Source organism: Neolamprologus brichardi, chromosome 15 (genome assembly GCF_056152115.1).
Source record: "Neolamprologus brichardi isolate AB-2024 chromosome 15, ASM5615211v1, whole genome shotgun sequence".
Taxonomy (NCBI): Eukaryota; Metazoa; Chordata; class Actinopteri; order Cichliformes; family Cichlidae; genus Neolamprologus; species Neolamprologus brichardi.
Genome location: NC_142118.1, coordinates 29,200,716 through 29,216,618, shown reverse-complemented (window position 1 = coordinate 29,216,618; position 15,903 = coordinate 29,200,716). Strand labels below are relative to the sequence as shown.

General features: G+C 41.0%; 2 protein-coding genes across 2 annotated transcripts in view; one reads left to right on the top strand and one right to left on the bottom strand.

Moving 5' to 3' along the window:
• The window catches only part of nt5dc1 (5'-nucleotidase domain containing 1), a 64,816-nt gene that overhangs the window by 43,882 nt on the left and 5,031 nt on the right, over positions 1-15,903 (bottom strand). The window lies entirely within an intron of this gene.
• On the top strand, positions 9,745-15,890 carry col10a1b (collagen, type X, alpha 1b). The gene is made up of 3 exons (XM_006796243.3): positions 9,745-9,844; positions 10,173-10,305; positions 13,463-15,890. The coding sequence occupies exons 2-3, from the start codon at positions 10,188-10,190 to the stop codon at positions 15,313-15,315; spliced, it is 1,971 nt and encodes a 656-aa protein (XP_006796306.1). The 5' UTR covers positions 9,745-9,844; positions 10,173-10,187; the 3' UTR covers positions 15,316-15,890.

Genomic DNA, 15,903 nt, shown 5'->3' with positions numbered 1-15,903 from the left:
CTAATAGCTAAGGACTTGCTTGTATGGATACAGGCACTGCGGCACAGAAAAACTCTTTCAAAGTTTGACGTAATTTCCCCCGAAGCAGCTGCCAGGTAACTGCTCCCAAACCTGCTGAACTAAGCCTATGTGGTCTAGATTTGCACATCAAGGCGTGGATGTCAACCTAATCGTGACCATGTCACTGGTGACTGGTGTATGTATGACTGTCTGTCTTCTGATCATAAAGCTCTCTCAGTGGCATAAACATTTTTGAGCTCTGAGTGCCATTTAATTCCAGAAAAGGGCTGTAAGGAATGTCACCTCAGATGTAATCAACAAGAAGAGTGTGTTATGAAGGAGTTTGCCAATAAACAACAAAACTTTCAAATGACTCCACCTTTCAACAAGACACTGAATCCAATATTTTTTCTCTTCCACAGCAACTCATAATCAGTGAAATACAGCGTTTGACTCGGATGTTTGCAGGAGCAGACAGTTGCTATTGCTCTGTCCATTTTTGTGCTTGTGCTTTGTAATTGTGTGTTTGCTAAACACTAGCACTTCTTCCAAAAAAAGAAAAAAACATGCATAATAGTGAAGGAGCTGTTTAAGACACTGGGTTTGGCCTCTAACACCTTTTCTCACCGCTGTCACCATCTCCACAGTGGGTTAGCAGCAGGACCAAGTCTGCAGTGCTTCCCAGAGACACTGGACAACCAGTACAATGACTGTAAACAGGAAAGAGCTGTGCTGTCTACCTCTTATGCACCAGGCAAAAAGAGTGAGAGAGTCCAAGTAGCATAGCTTTCTGTTTAGAAGAAACCACTATGTGTTAATACACCTCTCTACATCAAATCATACTTGTTTTTAATCTCTGGCTCTCTGCCACAGCATGTCTTTTATCCTGTCTTCCTTCTGTCACCCCAAACAGTCATGGCAGATAGCTGCCCCTCCCTGAGCCTGGTTCTGCCGGAGGTTTCTTCCTGTTAAAAGGGAGTTTTTCCTTCCCACTGTCGCCAAAGTGCTTGCCAAAGGGGGTCATATGATTATTGGGTTTTTTTCTTTGTGTATTATTGTAGGGTCTACCTTACAATATAAAGCGCCTTGAGGCAACTGTTGTTGTGATTTGGCGCTGTATAAATAAAACTGAATTGAATTGAATTGAGAAGAAGAAGGTAAACGCTGTATGGAAGGACTGAGGACTTGAAGCGGGCAAACAGCCTCTTGTTTTGCAGCACCTTTCACTGTAAAACCCCAAAACCATGATAGAAGTAAGGGTTAGTTAGTTTCTTACACATTGCCTTTGCTCTTGGCTTCTGTTAAATAAAGACTGACACTGTGTATTGTCATGTTGCATAGTTCATCTGAGGTTGTATTTGCCTAATAGATAGTTTTTTATGTTCTGATGCATGGAATCTTAGAATTTAGACAATTTCAGAGTGTACTTTCACCCTGGCTGTACACATTAAAGCTACTTTTGGCTGCTACTTTGCCACAACGGGTCACCACAGCGGGAAGCCCCTAATGTTTGATCTCATATATTATTCTTTCACCTTCAAAATGAGCAATGACAATGAGCTTTATGATTTAGATGATTTAGTTTGGTCCTGTTACACAGGGTGTCACAGCCTGCAAAATACAATACACTGAGTTCAAAGATGGGTGTGGTCTGATCCATGCCAGTGTGTATATGTGAATATGGGTTTCAATAGGTTTACATTCATAGTTTAGTTTATTCATAAAATTCATGTAATCACATTAAGTACACAGGATTTTTTTGGGGACTACTGTTTTTGTTGATTTTAGTTTCCAACCTACACAAGACAAAACATGATATAATGTATCAAAGACCAAGACGTGCAACTGAGTAAAGTATTATGGTTCTTCTTCAGTCGCAGGGATAGGCAGATTGCAACAGCAGCATGAAAACCTGCTTATTATGAGCTAGAGTTAGAGGTAAGGCTTTGGTACAAATAAAAAGGGCTGGTCATTAAAGCACTCACTCAGCCTTGATTAAGATAATTAGATTTAAAGTAACCCATTTACCTGCTCCTGAAATAAATCCTAAAATGAGAGCAAAATCTGATTTGGTAACCATGGACTTCTGTGTTTCTGACTTTAATTTTTCTTTCTCATGAGACCAACCTCTCCATAATTTCATAATGACTCGGGCAAGATTTTGTCAGGCTGAAAAAAAAAAGGCAAAGAAAATCCAGAAGGATGCAGTGAGGGCTTTAGTTGCTATTCTGAATTACAGTTAGCCTCAGGTTGGTCAAGCCAGCAACCATGATTTTTGTCTTTGGATCCCTGTAATTGCAGCCAAGACTCAGCCAGGAGGTCCAGCTTTAGTCTTTCCAATCATAAAGCTCTAAGTGCCTCTTAGTGGCCTATTTGGTTTATTAAAACGTTAAATCTTAGCCACCGTCACTTCCCATCTCAAACACTCTATCTTTAGCTCTTGCTTTCCACTCTTCCTTGTTTCCTTAGGCACATCAACCTGCAATTATTTTCGTCTTTCTGTCAGGCTGCAGGGCTCGGGACAATATGGAGACAAGACAGTGCAGAAACCGAAAAAAAAACCAAAACAAAAACAAAAACAAACAAACAATGTGTATAGGAAAAGATAGGAAGATTAGAAAATCTGCATTATATATCACAAATGGCAAAAGAATGACTTGGGTCTTAGATGAGGAGTCTACTAAAACGCTGATATAAATATCAGTGACATTTCTTTTTAGATGTTCTCATGTGGCTGGGGTGCACCTAGTCGGTAGCTGTGTATTATTTTGTGGTATTTGCTGAGAGTGGTCTGAAAGGGAATAAATTAGGAAGAGACTGCTGGGGTGAGTCTAATTTTAAAATGATCTAAAGATAACTTCTTGACACCAGACACCAGAGGACACTTTCAGAGGTCTTATAGAGTCCATGCCTCTATGAGTATATGGCTACAAATGGAGCCCAAACATTGGTTTGGGGTCAACAGATTAACAAAGAGCTAGCTTGACTAACTTACTAACATCACACGGGTGTGGATGGCAGCCAAGAAAAAAGTCCACAGCATAAATTTAAACCAGGTTTGGGGTCATCTCTAAAAATCCCTGCGTATGTGCACACAGGATCAGGGAGTTTTCTGGATCCTGGTTGTAGTCCTCTTGCAGTCTGAGTTTTACTAAGAGCAAAAGATTAAAGACATTTGCAATCGAATGCAATCTTGAAACTGTCATTTCATATGATTTAAGTGATGATTTTTGATGGTCTTTTCATTTCATTCATAAAATCTTCTGGCACAGAAAATCTTCAGAATCATATTACTTTAATAATCCCTAAGGAAATTATGTAAATCCTGTAAGTCTTGTCTTGTTGCCCCCAGAAGACGGATGAAATACTTGTAGGAAGCTCTGGAAAAACCTCAGTAATGCTTTGTTTTCTTTTTTGACTTCTGACTGCAGCGGGTCAAGGCTGGCTGTGTGATGATGTCACAGTTTGCATGCACCAATGACAACAGCATCCAGTCAGCAGGTGATAGGTTCCCAGATTGGAGGGGATTAAAAAACCCCAATAAACATTAATATTAGACTGTTTTAACACCTGAGACTAGAGCAGGGCAATATGGCCAAAAATATTTATCACGATATATATTTGAAAATTTGCGATAACGATGTAACTGACGATATAACTGACGATATAATTGACGCGAGACAAAATACTTTACAACTCCACAACTTTACTAGTGCAAAAAGAAGAACCCCATCAATGTATTTTCACTTAAACAAGCGGCTGTTTTTTATGTGCATTAAAGCTATATAAAAATATTTACAGTGCAAATGCAAATTCTTTGCTGACAGTTTAACCAAAACTTGCATGGTCTACCAAAAAATGTGCTTTGGTGTGTATCTGCCGGACGAAAGCCAAACCAGTTCCACACCACTGAAGTTGCACCATTTTTACAAACCAATTCTGGTTCATCCGTTTCATTCTACAATCTGCTTTCGCCCTTCTCATTCTCCGTCACCGCCTTGTTTTTTTCCGCCATGTGCGTATGAAAACAAAGTCACTGAGCATGTGCGTTTTACCCATATTCTATTGCAATATTTCATTTTCTTGTCATTGCCTAACATTGTACCGGTATTACCGTGAACAGTATGATATGGCCCAGCCCTACATGAGACCAATTCTAACTTTAACTTTTACACTTTAAAATAAAAGTTTGAGTATAGCTCTCAGTGACATTTTAAAAGTCAGTAGAATCTGTTGGATTTTTTGTTAAAGCATTTATGGTTCTTTTAAATAAAATTACCATTAACTATAGAAAAGCCAAATTTCAAAATCACATACTGGGATCGGCACAGCCTGACTCAGATGGATGGCAACATGTTGACAGCAATTAACTGAAAACCTTCTCCAGTCAGTCTGAGCTGGATTGCTGCTGGTTGTAAACAGGATGCCCTCCAGCAGGTGACCTGTGTAATCACCTGGTGATATGAAGCAGTCGCCCAGAGGTTGATAGTGCCTCATGTTTAATTTCTAGGTAAACAAACATAAATAAGGGCAACCAGATTTTTCCCAATCACAAAGAGGTTGCCGCCCTACTTTCACTCTAGTGTGACTGAGCCATTATGGCATTAAGGGTATTTTAACTAAAAAATTACTTAGTTAGTTAGTTAGTTAGTTAGTTAATTAGTTACTAAAAAATTCAAATATTTTTACCCCTGCCTATTGGCCAGAGACAATGACACTGAGCTATCAGATTTTGTTGGCACCAAAATTCATACATTTTGGTTGTTTTTGTTCTTAACGTTGTATCCCATGTACATTTACTTATTTTGTGTCGTTTTGCCGAGTGCATTTATGTGTGCGTTACTAATTTATGCAAATACCACTGACTGTCCTTTTTTTCTTTTTTTTACATCCAACAGTTACAGACACACCGAGACACACCACACTGGACTTTCTGTCCAAAGATACAAATTACAATTCAGTAGTCATTTAACAACACATCCAATTTATGCAGTGAGCTATGACCCTTCAGCCTAAGCGCACAGAAATTTGAATTGGATTTGGATTTATTTTCCGGTTTGATACTGTCCAATATACTGTTTATTCCTGGGCTAAAAACACGTCTATAAACTTCAAATCCGGGGGAAAATGCATTCAACTATAGAAAAACACACAATGGGATTTTTAAAAAAGACAATACAAACTGGAAAAAGGACAACAAAAGGTGTGAGCGTTCCTCTGCCAGCTGAGGTGCAGAGTACATTTTTTCAGAATCACAGAAAACACAAATGTGACTTAATCATAAACATGTTTCAAGTTAATGTGGAAAACAGAGGCTGAGTATAGTGGGGGACAAACTCTGTTAGAGTTAATTAGAGCCATTGAAGAAGAATTAAGTCACGTCTGGAATGAAGTGGCAGCGTGTTAATGTTTGGAGGGGCAAAACAACGTTTACAGCAGACCCTTCCCACAAGTGCAACCCAGCCTGCCATCACAAGGTGTCTGAAAACACTGAAGACGAATTCTTATCGAGCTCATCCCCTAATTACATGTTTTTGCTTTATGACTGCCTTTTGCCATACACAGCACAAACTCGCCCAAACACAGGCTGTGAATCTAAGTAGCCGTTTACAATAAACCTCACAGCGGCCAGATTTAGATAGGGAGGCATTAATTCTGACACACCAAAATGGAAAAAAGTAATCCAATTGAAATAAAAAAAGGAGCCATGCCTCACTGCGGTCACTGCCACTTTCATGGTGAGATGCAATGGCGTATCTGCAGCTTAGAAACTTGTTAAATGTCGACTCCACCTCCCACGCTACTCTGTCATTTCATCCGAAGAGTTTACCGAAGATGCCCATGGCTCGCTGAATGCTCATCTGTGGCTGGCAGCCTAAATGATACGGTGAAAGCGGAGGAAAGGCTTTTCTAAAACCACAGATATATTACACAGTCCCAGGCCATTCACAATTCTTATGTACAGCAGATGTAAGCTGATGAAGATCAGGAATTTAACACGGTTTAAGCTGCAGAAAGCATTACTTGGATAAGTCATGAGTCAGAGTTGTACTGCTTGTCAACCTCAACCACGTCAGGCTATCATCAGGATTACTTCACAACCACTTTTAGATACAATTCATGATATAATTATTTATTCTTATTTCATTCATTTGATTTTGTTAATTTCATTGATTTCTTTTTTTTTGCTTACTGAATTTTGCACTTATTCTACTTGACATGTGTAAAAAAATGTCATGTGAGGCAGAAAGAGAAACAGAAAAAACAATTTTAAAAAAACTACTCACTGAATGTATAAATATCACATGGGCTGCGAGTGGAGCCTAATGAGACTCAATCTTACCAGGAAGGGTGGAGCCAGAGGTAACCATGGCCACGGTCTTGACCTTTGGTTAAGCTACAAAACCAGTGGTGACACCCATTAGACCATCTCCTACAGTTAAAGATGGAATTAGTCCTGCAAGGATGCCCTAATAGTTCTCTGTGAACATCAAATAGTATATTTGCTTTAAATGCCCATCCCCAATCTCAGTATGGCGACTCCTATATAAATTACAACTGCTTGCTTGGCTTCAAGCTATTAACTTGTAGCCAAACCAAAGCTTGTTCTAGCCAACTGATGTCATATGAGAACCCACTGGCCACAGCTACAAGTGTGATAAAAGATAGATGGTCCACTCAGTCACCTAAATGGTAAATGGACTGATTCTTATATAGCGCTTTTCTACTCTCCCGGAGTACTCAAAGCGCTCTATACAACACGCCACATTCACCCAGTCCCACCCATTCTCACAAGCACTACCTCTATACTGAGTGCTTTCTAACTACACTCACACACATTCATACTCCGATGGATGCATCGGAGAGCAACTTGGGGTTAGTATCTTGCCCAAGGATACTTGGCATGCAGACTGGAGGAGCCTGGGATCGAACCTCCGACCTTCCGATAAGTAGGTGACCTGCTCTACCTCCTGAGCTACAGCCACCCATCTAACAAGTATTGTTTGAAAGTTCTGTACTTTTTCAAACAAATTCCAGGAGCACAGTCGCAGATGATTCTTCACAGTTAACAAAAGAACATGAAACAGAGGGATAAATGTGACTGAAAGTAAATTATCTGCATGTCAGTGAGGATCATAGGACAATTACAAAAAACAAGCAGTCCACATGCATGGGTCACGAATGGAAACGCCTGTAACACTGTAACATTAAAGTATTACAGTGATGGTCTTTAGTACATTTAATGGGACAGGAGTCAGAAAATGATAACTCCTTCAACCTGGGAAGTTCGTCCAGTGGATGCAGCATCAATTCCGTCTGGTTGGACTTTTTGTAAAGAATGTTAAACCTTCCTCCTTCCTTAAGAATGTAATACCAAATGCTCCATTTCACTACACCTTTACTTGCCTGGTCACACCAAAGTACAGATGAGAGAAAAAAAAGAAGTTAGTTAGAAAAAAAAACAGTGTTTGCTAAGCTCTTGGTCATCTTTTAGTTAAATTGCCATTCTACAACAACCATGTTACTGGAGCAGGAATTTTTGAGTTTCTTGAACCAATCATTGGCAATTTAACAGACAGTGGACTGACTCTGACTTCTGGCCATTTTATCACCATTTAGATGCACGAAACTTGCTGACTTGATGACTGCAAGTGAACACCAATCTGGTCCCCATTGTTGAAGGAACCAAAAGCATTGAAATCACAAGTTCCCTGCACATGGTTGCAATAATTTTGTTTGCACCACAACTTCCGGTCACTGTTTTGCCTACTATGACTGTAGCATAAGCATTGTGGAAGTGAGGAGTCCAATTGCTACAACTGCTACAGTCTTGAATGGCATGTGTTTTCTTATTCAAGCTTCCATTTCATAACACTTTCAGAGGGTAGCGGGTCTAGACCGCAGGCAGGGGAGTTTGGCATTGTCCTGCTATCTTAACTTGGTGCTGATAATAAGCGGGTTTGATTATTAGCACACACCACTTCTTGTCAATCCATCTTAAATAAACTTGGCTCTAATTCATTGTTCAGTGGTTTCTGGAGTGGTCCTGTGCCCGTGTTGTGATTTACAGAATGATGTAGTGCTGTCTAAAGACCCAAAGATCACAACTCCCTACAACCTACTCTAACCCTAACTGAAGCAATGTATAAACATCCCCCACTTTAAAAAGCGCAAAAAATATGGTTTTTCAAGGTACAGTACAGGAAGGAAAAAGGGCCTTGACCACGTTTTCTTCAAACATGTTGACAATAAAGACTTATATAATCATCACCATCATGCAGTATTGGTTTTCAGCCCTATCTGTTGCATAAAGGGATTGTTTTCTATTATGTATTATAAATGCTGAAATCCCAGAATTCTCTTAAAATCTACTTCTCTATGAAACTATTTGCCCAAAAAGCGTTTCACTGTCATCTTTACTTCTGAGGGATTCAGTTTCTCTGGGATGCTCTTTTTTTTTTTTTTTTTTACTTAATTACTGTTTATTTTGCTTGTTGCATTAGATAACTGTCCAAGCCTATTATTGCTGCCCCTTTCACAACTTTTTAAAATGTGTTGCAGACAGCAAAGTGATCATTTATTTTGAAAGAAGCTTTTGATATGTTTTTATTATTTTTGTCTAAACATTGATCTTAAATGTTTAGTAAATGACTGTTGTTAAACATTAAAACTAAAGCAGAATGCAATTTTCAGATATGTAGCTTTAGATTATTGTCCAATTACACAATTTAGGGTTTTTTTTCTCTGTACCACAGACTGCCATAAAAAAAAACAACAAAACAAACCCACACTAACAATAACTTCACTCCAGCTATCCTCCTAGGAGCTGCACTGGTAGAGCAGCACCCAGCTCCCTGAGCCTGAAGCGCAAACAGGAGGCTTCTCACAGGACAAAGCAGTTGAGCGTCTTAGCAAAAAAACCTCACTTCTGCCTCCTGGTGTTTCAAAGCTGCACTGTGGATCTCAGCCTCAAAAACCACAGGCTGGTTTGCAAAAATTGCACAGACAATATACAGACATAAACATGCCAGCATCATGACATGTTTTTACTCTGAGAAATATAAACCTGAAATGAAAGGTCAGACTGCTGAGCTTGGAAATGCGTTTAGAAGAATACACACAGTCTGCTGAAAATTACACATGAGAAAGGGAAAGTTTCCAGCACCCATTAAAAGATGGGTGCAAATTCACATTCAACCCAATGTGACTGAAAATAGCTGTCTGGTCCGTATAGCACACCACAGCCTGACCAGTACAGAGCCTTCCGACTGGAGGAAAATATTGTCAGACTTGCAGTCTTTACTTTTCCAGAAAAAACATCCCGTCACAACCCACTTAGTCAATAACTTGATGTTTTTAGACTTTAAGAAAACACCTATGTTTGTGCAATTAAAAATGCTAAACAAGGACACTAACGCAGACATCTGTCACAAGAGTGCCAGTCAAAAGAACTGTTAAAGGTGTTATGTTCACAGATCACCCTCACTGGGGCATGTCACCCATAGGAAGTCTGCTACGAATCCCCTGACTGCTGCTGCTCCACACAGACAGAGAGAACCAGAAGGAGTGAGGAGAGAGAGAGAGAGAGAGAGAACATCACCCTAGAGTGACAAGTGACATGGCACCATCATTAAAGATGACATCAGAATAAGGGAGGAACTTCCAGCAGGCAGATCCTCCACGCTGCTAAAGACCAGTATAAATACCTTGAGCCCAGTGCCCTGGGAAGCAGCAGCAGCCGCTCAGTCAAGAGAGACTCCACAACTAAGGATATACGAGCACCACGCCGGGACAGCAGCCTCCCAAGTTCCCCACTGTTTCTCCAGAGGCCTAAACCTTCCCGGTAAGGTGGCTTTTGCCTGATTTCAGGGGTATGTATCAGGGGATTCCCAGCTGGAGCCTGGCTCTGACTGAGAGGTGTGTCAGAGTGCTGACTGTAATGAGCCATGTGCTGCAGCTGGGTTTACACCAGGAGAGAGACTGCACCTGAGAGTGCGGATCCAACAAAATAGATTTCCTCTAGCAGTGAATCAATAGATGTGTGATTTTTTTTTTTTTTTTAAAAGGACAAGCCAGTTTAATTTTTGGCCATCTCCTCCACTTGCACTGATTGTATGTGAAGATGCTTTTTCTCATAAAAGGGATTTTCTTTTTCTTTTTTGTCTTTGCAGGTTTAGCGTCACAAGATGGACCTGAGGGTAACAAGCCTCCTCCTCGTCCTCCTAGCATTAGCTGAGGCAACGCCTGAGAGGTATTATCATGCTTCAAAAGTGAGCAAGACTCCCTACCCTGTCAAGAGTCATGGTGAGTTTTATTGTGTGTGTTTTATTTTCATAAAAATCCCAATTACAAATCGAGGAGGAGCCAGAATAGAAAACATGCCTTAAAAAACATGCAAAGTGCATCTATTTTTTTTAGTATGTTAACTCCAGACAAGCCCAGTGTTCAAATGACTGCAGGCTGGAACGCAGACCTCTTTTAGACTGCATCAATTTCATAATCCATCACATTTTTGTTGAGCAGTTAAAACCAAATGAAAGTGCTAAAAAGGAATAGATGTCATATTTTGTAACCTGCTCTATTGCTGAAAAAATGAGAAATGAAGGAAACAGTACAAATGATGAATAAGATGAATTAAGCCATATCATTCCAATACTACCATCTTTAATGCCCACCAGGTCACTGAAGACCAGGGTCATGGTCATGGTTGGGTTTCATTTTAGCCACATACTGTCAGAAACTACAAGATCTTGCATTGAGCATACATTTATTTTAAGAGTACAGTTCACCAAACTCTACAAAGATCAGCACTGACCTGGTGGACATTAAATTACAAAAGGTATAAAGGTTTAAAAACTTGACCAAATTAAAATAGTAGTAATTTTTAATAAAACTTGGGGTTCACTGGGTTGCTTGCAAACCAAGTAGGGTTCTAGCCACATATTAAATAAGCATAGCTTTAAAAACTTGACGATTTTGCCTTTTACGGACATTTTTGCCTCATAGTGTTACAAGATTCCAGTTTGGGTATGCTAGTCTGAATATTCCATATAAAGGGAGGAGATGTGAACCTAAGCCTAACTCCGTCCCTTATGATAAACTGGTTGCCAGCAACCTGGTGGACATTAAGAGGTTTAAAAAGGAAACTCAAAGCAAGGTTTTCAAGTCACCATCTCACGCATGAACCCTGCAAACACAGCAGCCTTTTACATAGGTTGAAGACAATCTTTCAACAAGCTACACGTCATTATCCTCATCATCATTATCATCGCTACGAATGTCACATATCCTGGCAAACTCCTGACTCATATACATATGGAAAGGGCCACCCTCCTTAATTAAGTGCTATCAAGCAGGCCAAGTAAACTGCTGTGTACCGCTGTATATAACTGAAAGGTGGGGTAAAGATGTAAGCAAGCACTTGTGCTCTGGATAAATTAAGTTTAAAGAGGAAAGCTGTGTATACTGCATGTGTCATAAAAAACAAAGCAGTAGTTATGACACAGCAACCAAGATGATGCCTAAAACTAAATTTTATACCCCAACAAAACAAAGAGTCAAACTTTCAGAAGGACTTATTTCTGCTGCTTTGCTCTGATGTGGTTTGACTTGTGTGCCTTTACGTAAATCTAGATTTCAAAGTCAACAATACAAGCTCAAATTTGACAAATCTCCAAAACAGATGCTGCGACCACGTTGCAGGCACGCCCTCGCAAACTGCCTTGTGGTATTAAAATCACACCATACAATTACAAGGGGGACAAAAAAACCTATACAGGCTGCGGAGAAATGCTCTCATAAGTTCAAACAGTAAATCTCCCAAACAAACCACAGCAAATTTAATGGACCTTCACTCAGCTGAAAGAATGGAAACAGTCTTTCTAATATAAAAGACAGAATCAACAGTCAGACTGAGGGGGTATTTACTGAAGCAGCCAAACTGAGCGTGGATAATGACACTACATGGAATGTGAGCCTAACCATGCACAGTGTTTACAGGCAACAAGCAGTTCAGATCAGGGGTTAGCTACCGAGGCCAGTATCATCACCTTCATTTTGTGGTTTTCTTGGCTGCCAAAAATTCCCACTTCTGGCACAAACATCTTCTGTGAGGTTTCAAGCACAGCCTTTATGTGACAGGAAAATGATAGCCCTCTCAGAGAACTTTTTTTTTCTCAAAACACCATCTCAAAACAGAGGCCAGCAGCATTTGATTTGTTTCTCTGACAGGTCTTCATTTGACAATGATGCATCTACAGTTATGATGAAAAGCCTCAGCATTTATATAAATGATTTGTCTTGTTAATATTAAAGCTCAGAGTGCTCAGTGTTTCATTTTTACAGTAGAAATGAAAATGATAATTATATTATTTATAAAGATACTTAAAGGTAGACAGCTCTGGAAACTGTGTTCTTTACTTTACTTTCACTAAAAGTATTAAATTAACTTTAAGATACTACCAAACTGAAAATAATACATGTAAGTTTAAGTCATCAGTAAAAATTCAAATGCATGAACAACAAATGTAATCTCTTAATCTCAGCCATGTCGTCGGCAAAAGACTTAGGACTTGAGGTTAGGGTTGATTTTCACCAATCAGAAACTAAAAAATGTTGCCTTTCAAATCAAGTCTCTTACATGCATTTCGATCATGCAGTTAACCGCCCATTTTTTAACGATTTCTATTTGCATATTTCAAAAAAGACAAAAACTCCTGATACATGGTATACGTGAACCTAATCCTAAACCAAACCAGTCTGCGAGCAACCTGTTTGATGTTAAGAGGTCAAGAGACAACACAACTAGACTGTCTGGAAAATATATATATGTGTCACCGCAAGTTTGAAGAACAAACTGCCAACTTTGTCCATGACGCTCCCTATCTACTGATAAATTGGAGTAAAGCTATAAATAGTTTGTATTGTTGTTCGTATATGGCACGAAATGCATTAAGATGATGTTGATTTGACACCACTAACTACACATTTACTAGCATGGGCAGTACAGGAAATGGATGGGTGCAGTATTGGGTGGACATATACAGCTGCTGTTCATAGGAGAGGGTACAACTGGGTCTTATACCAGCAAGCATAAACTGTCTGGGAGCAACACCACAGATTACTATGCTGTGAAGATCATGCTGTGAAAAACCCACTCCACAATTTACAGGGATCAGTGTTTCAAGTCAGATTGTGATCTTATGGAGCAGAAATCAGAAGTTAGGGTTATTCAAGGGTCATAAAGGCTGTACAATAAATGGACACAAGATGCTCTATTATCAAGCCACTATCTCAACATATAAATTCAATTTCAGTTCATCAATACATTTACTAAATTCAACGATAAAGATAGAGCTGACCAAAAGCTAAAAACAGAAAAAACAGAGGCATAATAACATTTTGACATATACATTCTATCAACTGATTAATTACATTTTTGTGGGTTTTTTGTAATCCCTAGCTGTTGAAGGCCAGCAAGGCCCTCAAGGTCCTCCAGGTGAGCCAGGACCAATGGGACCTCCTGGACCTCCTGGAAAGAGTGGTGTGGGACACACTGGACCACATGGCCCGCCTGGACCACCCGGACCACCTGGTTTCACTCAAGCAGGTAAACCTGGTGTCTCAGGTAGCCCTGGAAAACCAGGTGCCCCTGGAAAGCCTGGAGAAAGAGGTCAGCCTGGCGCAACTGGACCAATGGGTCACAGAGGTGCACCTGGTACCCCTGGATCTCCTGGACCTGCTGGACTTTCTTCTGTTGGAAAACCTGGACCAGCTGGGATCTCTGGAGCAATGGGTCCAAGAGGAGAGCCTGGTTTAAAGGGACATCCTGGAATTCCTGGTCTTCATGGACCCAAAGGAGAGAGAGGCATTGGAGTTCCTGGCGTTCAAGGACCAGCAGGGCCTGTTGGGCCAATGGGCCCATCTGGAATGCCTGGAAAACCTGGAATTGGTAAACCTGGTGCCACCGGTTATCCTGGAGAACCTGGCAAGCCTGGCGAGCCTGGAAGAGATGGTTCACCTGGACCAATGGGTGTGCAAGGGCCAAAGGGTCATACTGGGCAACCAGGCACAGGAGCACCAGGAAAACCCGGTCAGAATGGCACCCCAGGTATGCCTGGACCAATGGGAGTAAAAGGTCCACAGGGTCCTGCTGGTCAGCCAGGCTCACCTGGCATGCCAGGCGTTGGCAAAACAGGTGAACCTGGAATTCCAGGTAGCAGAGGAGCCCCCGGTAGTCCAGGAACTACTGGTCAAAAAGGAGAGCCAGGCCCAACTGGATTTACCGGTCAGCCAGGTGCTACTGGTCCCATGGGTCCAGCTGGCCCACAGGGTGCAAGAGGATTTCAGGGTGAGGCAGGCCCAGTTGGGCCCAAAGGTGACATTGGCATGGTAGGTGCACCAGGCCCAAGAGGAACCAAAGGAGAACAGGGAGCTCAAGGTTTCACTGGAAAACCAGGTAGCCCTGGAGCAGTAGGTCCACCGGGAATCCCAGGTCATAATGGTGCTCAAGGTCCAAAGGGTTCACAAGGCCATCAAGGTGCCTCAGGACTCCCAGGTAGTAATGGTGCCCAAGGGCCAAAGGGACACACTGGCACCCCAGGAGCACCAGGTAAAAGCGGTGAGTCTGGACTGCCTGGACCAATGGGACCCGTTGGACCTCCTGGTCCTTCAGGTCCCGCTGGACTTAAGGGTCATCCAGGTCTTCCAGGTCCACCTGGCCCAGCTGGCTTGACAGCTAAGGGAATTCCTGGTCCCCATGGTCCTCCTGGAATTCCTGGTTCCAGAGGTCATGATGGTCTCCCAGGTCCTGCTGGTCCTCCTGGACCACCTGGTCCACCAGGAGAGATGGTCTACCACCATGAGAAGAGCATGCCAATCAAATCTCATGAGGTTGTGATGCCTCAGATGATTAAGGCTCCTATGTCCGCTTTTAGTGCTGTGCTAACCACGGCCTACCCCCCAGCGGGAACCCCTATTCAGTTTAACCAGATTCTGTACAATGGAGAGAACCATTATGACCCTCACAGTGGCGTGTTTACCTGCCAGGTCCCAGGCCTCTACTATTTCAGCTATCACATTCATGTCAATGGTGCCAATGCTTTGGTGGCCCTCTACAGAAATGAGGAGCCAGTTCTTTTCACCTATGATGAGTACAACAAGGGCTTCCTGGATGAGATGGCAGGCAGTGCTGTTCTCCAGCTGTATATGGGTGACAGAGTCTATATTCAGGTCCCTGATGAGGAGAGTAATGGCATATTTGCTGCCGATAATGTTCACTGCGGTTTCTCTGGGTTCTTGATTGCCTCAACGTGATTTCACAAATCCAAATAAACCTCAAAACCTTATAAATACTCAGAGAAAAATATCACTTTACAAAGTTCAGAATTTGGATTGCAGATTAAAGAAAAATGTGGTTACAAGTTTTAAAGGTTTAACCGCCTTATTAAATGTCTTCAATTTGCTAAGAAGTTGTTCAGAAATTTATTGCAGATTAAAAATGATCACTTTCCCCAGTTTACTTTGTGTGTGCCTTTGGAATTTTAAAATCCATGAAACATAACAACATAAGATACATGATACTTTAAGTGGTGCTCTACAACTGCCTGTAACATTTACAGCATGTCTTTTACTTGTGTTTGTTTTATTAATGTCTGTTGTTTAAGAATTTTCCTGTAATATACATACAAAAAGACATACAAGAAGGCAAACGTGTACTATATGTCATTAGAGATCAGCACATTCTCACAAGCACTGTGATCAGGAAAGGAACGTAAGATAAAAAAAAATTCAAACCATTTTTTCTAAACAACTATGTCTCCTTGGATGTGTTAAGTTATGTACCACTCACTGACCAAACATGGAATAAAAGTTCTTATTTGAAAACGAAAGATTACCTATGTG

Coding starts and splice junctions, on each gene's coding strand:
- col10a1b (XM_006796243.3), top strand. CDS start 10,188: ATGGACCTGAGGGTAACAAGCCTCCTCCTCGTCCTCCTAGCATTAGCT. Junction 10,306..13,462: donor CTACCCTGTCAAGAGTCATG/GTGAGTTTTATT, acceptor TGTAATCCCTAG/CTGTTGAAGGCCAGCAAGGC.